This window comes from Otolemur garnettii, unplaced genomic scaffold, assembly GCF_000181295.1.
Source record: "Otolemur garnettii isolate 467f Iridium unplaced genomic scaffold, OtoGar3 scaffold00031, whole genome shotgun sequence".
In the NCBI taxonomy this organism is placed as follows: Eukaryota; Metazoa; Chordata; class Mammalia; order Primates; family Galagidae; genus Otolemur; species Otolemur garnettii.
The window spans coordinates 11598348-11606980 of NW_003852426.1; the positions used below are offsets into that span (position 1 = coordinate 11598348).

Below are 8633 nucleotides of genomic sequence, written 5' to 3' on the forward strand. Positions count from 1 at the left end.
CACCTCCAAAGGTTTGCTTCCAACAGAAAAGGAAATGAACCTAGACAATCTTCATACTAGAAGCACAATCTACAAAATGCTTCCTTCCAACCTGTCACCATAGGTACAATTTTACCAAAAAAAACCATTCACACCCCCATCCAAATGTACCAATCCAAGCAAAATATAGTTAGTAACAAAGAAAGGCAATTTTTCTATTTTATGATTCATAGGCAGTCACAGAGAAAGCTTTAATATTTTTGAATTAAATACAGAAGCAAATTGTTAATGTTGCCAGAGAGTGTTTGCCCTTGAACAAATTAACACTTGTTTGCAAACAGAAGTATTGCCAGAATTGAGTCCACCCCTGTGTTTTCTTTTCAGGACCCAACCTACTCATCTCCTTTATACACAGTGCCTAACACATAGTAGGTGTTGCATAAATACCTGTTGACTGATGGGTGCTCTTTAATCCCTATCCTTTATTTCCTGACCCTAAACTGGATCTTGATCCATGGGGAGAATATCCCCAACCATCCATTGATAGGATAACCCAGCCTCTTAGCCTTTGAAACATAACACTGGTGACCCGAGGAATGACTGACAGTTTCCAAGACAGAAACAAACACACAAAGACAGGGCACAGTAATGAGGTAGAGCCAAAGATGCCAAGACAGAGAGTAACAGAATGAGACAGAGATTCAGAGAGGGAGCAACTGCCGGAGATAGGGACAGAAGAATGCAGTCAGAGAGACTTACAACTGACAAAGTTGGAGATAAAAAGATAAAAGCGTTGGGTGAGAATAGTCATCTTGAAGTTTCTTTTTAGCTTTAATGTTTCATGAGAGATAATGGCAGAAAGGGGGAAACACGGCATGAGCATAAAGAGATAAAGGAAAGTAATGGAGACCGAGGGGGCAGGCCAAGTAAGCCTCCCCATCTCCAGATTGGGCCTGGAACCTTCCTCCTGCCCTGGCCTCACCCCATAGCCTCCTTAATGCTTCTGGCCCTGCACTTCTCTCCTCCTCCCACCTCCACCTACCCCCACCCCCCTACCCCCACCTAGACATCTCTGCCACACTCTGCAAGTCCAATCTTGTTTCCTCAACACCCTCCACGCGGCATTCTCACCGCTCCAGAGGCACAGACAGTTCACAGGACACCTGTCCCCCACGCACAGGTGGGTGCTGTTGTGTAATAGTTTGCCCTCTGTTCACCAAGGGCATCTTGTTCCCCCCCAAGAGAGCCCCAGACCCCGCCCCCACAGACTCCGGTATTCCCCGGACGCCCGCCCAATGCTGGGTCTCACCGAGCGTTCAGCAAATACGTGTGAGCCGCCCAGTCCCGAAGCAGTGCCCACGCGGCAGCCTGACAGTCCACTGGTCAGCTTCCAGGAGGCCGCCGTGCCGCGGCCATCTCCTGGGCTCCCGCGCCCCCTGCCGGCCAGAAGGGGACCTGCGCGCGGGCAGAGGCAGCGGGCGCGGCGGGTGGGGGAGGCTGACGAGGGCTCTCTGACCTCACGGGCGGCCCTGGGCAGCGTCCGCCGGCTCAGAGGAGGGCGGCGGGCACGGCCGGGAGCAGCTGCTGTGCCCTTCTTAGGCATCGAGGCACACCCCTCTCGTGCTCCCTCTGTCCAGAGCACGCTCAGAGCTTCTCGTCCAGCTCCAGGCCCTGGCTGTCGCGGGCGACCCCGCGGACGGACTCTGGGCTGCCGGTCTGCGTCCCGCTCAGGTAGCTCTGGATGGCAGAGGCGCAGTCCAGCCGCTCCATGACCGTCATGAGGTAGTGCAACTCCTGCAGGCTGCCGTTTTGCTCCTCAAACAGCTCTAGGACGGCCGCCGCAGGGCTGCGCTGACAGGACAGGAACCTGGTTGGGAGGCAAGAAGGAGCAGGGAGCTGGGGTGAGCGTCCCCTGCCCTAGCCCGGCTGGGCTGCACTGCCAGGAGACACCCTCCAGTACCTCCATACACTGCAGCGCTCTTCATCCTCCAACTATTGCCTGCCTTGGAGGGGACTGAGGTGGTGCCAAGGCCCCGGGACATCGAAACCTAAGATTGTCCTGGCCTAGAGGCTGACTCGCTGGTCCTGTTTCTCTCTAAGCCTCAGTTTCCTCTTATTAAGCTGAGGGCTCGGGTGAGAGGTATCTAAGGTTGCTTCCAGCTCTGATGATCTATAACTGCCTTCTCCACCTCTCTCACCTCTTGCCTCACCCTATCCTCGTATCTTGCCTCCCTTCCTTCCTCTCTCCCCAACCACATCCTGCCCACCACCCCAAACCATGACTTTTTGTCATGACCTTCCCCTGCTCAGAAACCTTCCAGAATTCCCTTCACCTGCTAACAGAGCCCATGTTCTGACTTTCTGGCTCATTCACTTGGCCTTGCCCTGCCTTTCTGACCATTTTTCCCTCTCCCATCCTGAACCTCCTTTCCTCTGGCCTATGCCTTTCCTATCACACCCACAACCACTTCTGCTGCCCCCCTGCAAACAGAACAGCTGAACCCCTTCTTGAACTCTTCTAGTTCCCACCTCCCAGGTAGAAGAGACCATTTTGCACCCCTCAGTTTAGACTTCTGGTCATATCCCACAATTCATTATTACTCTCACTTCAGCTATTTTATGCCTCTTTTCAACATGTTATGCAACATTGGATACATACAGGAAGCATACAAAAGCACAGAAACATGTGCTTTTATTTTGGAGGTTCTCTGTACCCCTTACTAGAGCCTGTACTCCTGGAAGCACATCTCATTCATTTTGTAACTTAGTGCTTCCAGGACACAGTAGGTTAAATAAATGAATGATTTTAAAATCCACCCATTGTTCAGGATCCAGCTTTCACTCCATCTACTGAGTGAAGTCTTCCCTGATTGCTGCACTCGCAGTCTGGGTTCTGGGACTTAGTTCACAGTTGTTCTCTTACTGATTTCTTTATGGGTTCTTTGATAGGGAGCATGGCTGCATTGCCACTATCATTGCTAACACTTATTGAATTAATGTGTACCAGGTACCCAGCTCCATGCTTTACACACATTATCCTATAATCTGCCATCCTAGTCCTCAGGGCACAGCATGGCAAGCACTCAACATGTATTCTATCACTTGCATATTAATAGATTCACTGTTAAATATTTATTGAACATCTACTATGAGCCAAGCATAACACTAGTACTAAGATACAGAGATAAATAGAAAGAGCTGCCTTTTATTGGAAAGGGGGAGAGGAAAAGCCATTCTCCAACTTTTAAGTCATTTCCTTGCCTATGTCTCCAAATTGTCCTGAGGGCTCCCCACCCCAGTCCACCCTCCTCTCCCATCCATATACCTCATCCCTCTTCTTACCGGATTTTCATGCCACAGAGACCCAAGTGGGAGGCCAGTCTGCGCCAGTCATTGCCCGAGATGCTGTTTGGCTCCAACAACATCTGTAGCTGCTCAAAGAGTTCTGGGGGCAGCCTGAAGCAGGGAGAAAAGGACGTTCTTGGGTGAAAGGCTCAAAGAGACTCCATCTGGCTCTCCCTCCCCACCCCTCGTGCTATACTTGCCCTGTAGTGCTGGGGCAGGAATCCCAACATACCCCAGGCAGTAGCCCAAGCAATACCCCCCTCACCTATTACATGGGGGTGGCTGGGAGACAGGGGGTGGCACTGCCCAAGATTCCTCCTCTGATGCCTGAAATCTGAGGATTTCCATGTACTTGGTCTCCAAGCCCTGAGAGTAAACAGAGAACACGATTACTGGTCACACAATATCCCAGTGAGTCAGACACTGGGGTCCTACCTCCACTCCTGCTGTTTCTCCTTCAGCTTGTCTCCCAGAGCCACTTTATCATGACATACAGGCCCACTAACCCTGCACACTCTACCCTCTGCTTTCCCAACCTCAGAACCCCACTTTCAGCCTTAAGTTTGCCCACTGAGCTTTTCGGAAATTGGGGGGAGGGGGCTTGAAAACCAGAGTGTATCCTAAGCCACCTGAACAGTCCTGGGTGGGGTCATGGGGGCAGCAGGAGGTCATCCAATAATGGAGACACTGAACTCAGGCATATGTGGCCCCTTCCCTCCATTCCAACTTTTCCTGGTTCCTCCGCCTAAATTACAAACTGAGGGTGTCTGTCTGCCCTCCACAAAGATGCCACTGTGGTTCCCCAGGACTCAACCCCGACTTCTTCATTTCTCCCTTTGGTGCAGTGGGAGGAGGGGAAGGATGCCTGAGTCTCATCCCATCTGCTCGGTACCACCTCCCCAGTGAGTATACAATCCGGAGAGGGAAGGGGGGACAATCTATACCCGAGGGGTTTGTCAGTATAGACAATCTATACCTCTCGGGTATAGACAATCAGGCTAGAAAGAAACCATGTCTCCTTGATGCCCCAGTTCCTGTGAGTTGGGAGAAGGAGTTAAACTAGGGTTTGGCACTTTTAACCTCCTACTAGATTCATCCACTGATAGACAAGAGGGATTTAGGGATGGAGGGTAAATTAGAGGCCAGGTGGTCTAAGCCCCTCGAAGAACTGATATGGCTGCTCTGTGAAAAGTACATCTTCACATACTTGGTTACATGACTACAGACCATGCTTACAGGGCACAAGACCCCATACCCAGGGACTTCCCTAGGTTCTGCCCTTCCTCCACCCCTCAGCTCCAACTCACATCCTGGAAGGTGTGCATGGTGACAATGATCTCATTGGTTAGTGCTGAGCAGTCCTCAATCCCAGTGGCTACAAAGAGAAGGTGAAAATGTGGCTGGTGAGTGAGGAAATGGTCTGGGGTAAGGGTATAAGTCAAGGGACTCTACAGTAAAACTTAAGGAATTGGAAGACATTGGGGCCAGGCACACCGCTCTCTCTGAGAAGATCTGTGTGGCTCCCAGCCTTCCAGAGAAGGCCTGTGCACACTGCTTAAGAGGCTGCAGAGTTTCCAGGCTACAGGCAGGGGACGGAAGAGGAGAGGACCGGAGGGACTCCTGGGCTACCTGCTTTTCTCCGGAAGCAGAAGGAGCGGAAGGGACACTTTCCATGCCAGATGTGGAGATGGGGGACCAGCTGGCAACTGCTGTCATCCACATTCTCCCAACCTGGGAAGCAGGCAGAGAGCTGAGAACCTCAGAGAGTAGGGCCTTGCAGAAATTAGAAGGAGGTTATAGGGAGGCGTGAGAACAGAGCAAAGGATGGAGTATCTCCAGTGGATGGGATCTCCAGCGCCTGGTGGGAGACCCTGAGAGTGGCCTTGCTTCTATCCCACATACTCCCTCCCCACATAGCTTACAAGGCCCTCCCACATCACCTTCTCACCCCCCACCCCACCCCTAGAAGCAGCCATGCACATGTGTCCTAGCCATACTGCATAGTGTGGGCCCCACAGCCAATTCCAACAGCCTTGGTTATAAAGGAAAGAGGGCCCAAGAGAGAAGACTGGGAACCTCCTCCCAATAGCAGCTTCATCCAATGGACAATAAAAGCCTCCCCTTCCCTGCCTGCTCCTTTGGGGTGACCACTTCTTCCCACCTCCCCCCTGGCATCACTCTGTCATGGGGGTGAGTGGCAAAGTGGACAAAGTCTAGGGGCTCCTGGAAACAGTAGCCCAAGCCAAGGGCCATCCTTGAGGCTACTGCTGGCTCACGAGTTGTGGAAAAAACTTGGAGTTGTCCAATTTTCAGCCCAGGGAGAGGCTGTGAGCCCTCTTATGTCGTGGGTGTCCCTATGGTGTGGTTCCCCAGGGCCCTGCCTCCCTTACCCTCTGAGATGTACTTGAGCTTCAGACACTGGTCACCTCTGGCCCCAGTGAAGTCAAAGAGCTGGCAGGGGCCACGCAAGCGGCCACCGTGGGGCTGCTCATTGGTCAGGGCCCATTGCAGGGCACAGGGCGTGTTGTTGAGGAAGTAGACGCGCAGCTGCAGATGGGACTGCCCTGGTGCCAGCGGGGAGCAGAACACGGCCAGCTGTAGCCATTTGCGGGCGGTGTGCCCTGCAGGTGCCTCCAGCACACAGGTGTAGAGGCTGTGGAGGGAGACAGCGGCAGGGACCCGAGCCGGGGAGGCTGAGACTCCGGAGCACCTACCACCAGGCACCTGCCATGCACAAGGCCAGGGGAGCACTCCGGGGAGGAACGGGGGAAGCGGGATAAAGAGAGTGTATTACAGTGACTGGGGACCGATGACCAAGTGGGGAGAAGAACTAGCAGGGGAGAAAGGGAAGGTGGGCTTGGAGTCAGTGTATTTGAGTGGCCTCCCACACACGGCCCTGTGCTAGTCTGGGGGTGGCAAGAGACTGGGAGAGAGAAGACCTGAGATTCTAGAAAGACAAAGAGGTGAAGGACAGAGATGGAATGGAGTCTCAGAGAACTGGAGGGGACAAACTGCCCTAGACAGTTTGGGGACAGTTTGAACAGAGGGACAGGGTAGAGAGAGATAATTTTAGAGACACAGAGGTGGGGAGGAGAATGGGTTGAATCAGACACTCCCAGACAAGCAGAAAGACACAGTGGGATGCACAGGCTTAGACAGGGGGAAGGAGACAAGCTGCCACAGATATCATGGCAGGGAGGCACAGGGGGGATGTGAGATTTGCAGACCATCTTGGACAGATAAGGAGTTCTATACAGAGAGAGGAGGATGAGGCAGACAGAGACACAGGCACAGGAAGACAAGCCAATGGACACATGCCTACCTGAAGTGGGAGAGGTCGATGCGACATTCATCCCGAGAAGTGTGGGCCCCTGGCCGCCCCAGGGGCTTCCAGGCCTTGGCATCGAGCAGGGTAGTATTGCTACTGTAGGTGCGGGCGTGGCTGGGCTGCTGGGCACAGTGTTTGAATGTGAGGGTGCAAGGCTTCAGGAAGGAGGCCCCATGGGGGCCACATGCAACCACAGGGCTGACCAGCCCCTGGGCTCGAGACAGCAACGGGGCATCTGACAGGTCCCACACCAGGACCAAAGACACCCGCTCCTGGCGGCCCACAGCCACAGCACCTGGGAAGAGGGAAATCTGAGATGGGCCTGGCAGGCAGGTACACCCCAGTCCCTGTAGGAGAGGAAGTGGGGCAAGAGCCCAGGAGAAAGGGTGCTCAGCAAGGCACACAGGAGGCAGCATGGAGCTGTGATGAGCTGACTTGTTGTGTAACCCTGAACAAGTCACTCCCCTTTCTTCCAGGGCTGCTGCTAGCCTAGCCTATTCAGGGCTTTGTGTGAATTGGCAAGAGAATTGGCATAGCACATTGATTCATTAGAACAAGGTACTTTCCACCTTCTAGGAAGTTGTCCTAAAAGATATGTAATATGTCCACACCTTTGAAGTCAATAAGGCTATGCTAAAAATATTAAAAGATATACAAAATTATAAAGATGTCTATGAGTGATGAGTCCTCAGATATGGTGCCCCAACAGGAGGTATGAACAACTGTATGCTGAGAAGGAAGCTGTTACCTGGTGGGATGAGCAGGGAGATGCCTGTATCCTGGAGCATCAGGCAACCACCCCGGTGATCCACCTCTCGAGCCGAAAACACCAACAGCTTGTGCATCAGCTGGCGGATGACGGTCTGGCCCTGAGTGGGTGTGTGCAGTTCCTGGTAGAAGGCAGCCAACTCTGGCAGCGTGGCTGGCAGGCCCTGCCTGGGGGCCTCATTTTCTGGTAGGGGGACAGGCTGGGACTCTGGTTCCTGTTGGCCATCTGGCTTCCTGCAGACCCCCAGCCTCCATCTAGGACAGTGCCATCAAAGGCACTGGGCCAGAAAGATGACACTTGCCACTGGGACCCCCACGAACAGTAGGAACTGGGAGAGTTGGAAAGAACTCTCCTGGGGGCACATCTGACTGGTCCCTCGTTGCTGCTGGCTCTCCTGTACCCCTGTGCCAGCCAAAGCCAAAGGCCTGGGGGAAAGAAGGGGTCAGAGCCAGGTTAAGCCTTTGGCTTCCATGTAGCTGCAGTGAGGACTAAGTTGTCTTCATTCTGGCGCACTCTGTACACCCCAGTCACATCAATTCCTTTAACAAAACTTCATGTCTGTGTGTTTGTGTCTCCCTCTCCCCCCACCCCCTTTATTTTACTCAAGAACCTACCAGGACTTTCCATGACCCATGACCTCGTACATAAAGGTAAGCTCCCCTGACGCACAAAGATCTTGGGTTTGGAGTTCAAGGACATGAGTTCAAATGCCACCTTGGTCACTGTGGCTGGGTAAGTTTGTCATATTACTTAAGATACCTTGATTTCCTCAGCTGACAAAATATCCATATTGATCTACATGTGCTCATATAGAGAAATCTGGAAGGGGGAAAACCAAGCCACAGAGAGAGAAACAGCCTTTGATCTCATAATGTGGAAAATGAAACTATATGTAAGTATAGATACATATTTATGGATGCATATATGTAAATGTGAATGTACAGAGAAAGATCTGGAGCAGTGGTGTGCAATAAAAATACAATGCAAGCCACACATGTGATTTTAAACTTCTCTTCTACACCTTGAAGAGTAAGAAAAAAAGGAGAAATTAATAAAACACTTTATTTAACCTAGTATATTCAAAATGTTGCTTCACCAGGTAATCAATAGAAAATCATTGAGATATTTTACATTCTTCTTTCATACTAAGCCTTTGAAATCCATGTATATTTGACACGCATGGCATATCTCACTTGGGACTTACTATATTTC

The 8633-nt window shown here is 52.0% G+C and overlaps 1 protein-coding gene across 1 annotated transcript; it reads right to left on the reverse strand.

Annotated features, from left to right (window-relative positions):
* Nucleotides 1-1582: 1582 nt before the first annotated feature.
* UNC5CL (unc-5 family C-terminal like) lies at nt 1583-7794 on the reverse strand. Its single transcript, XM_003789169.3, is given in 8 exon segments — nt 1583-1846; nt 3322-3435; nt 3590-3690; nt 4632-4699; nt 4954-5055; nt 5715-5977; nt 6647-6947; nt 7401-7794. Coding segments are annotated over 8 exon segments (1557 nt in total). The 5' UTR covers nt 7786-7794; the 3' UTR covers nt 1583-1623.
* Nucleotides 7795-8633: the final 839 nt, after the last annotated feature.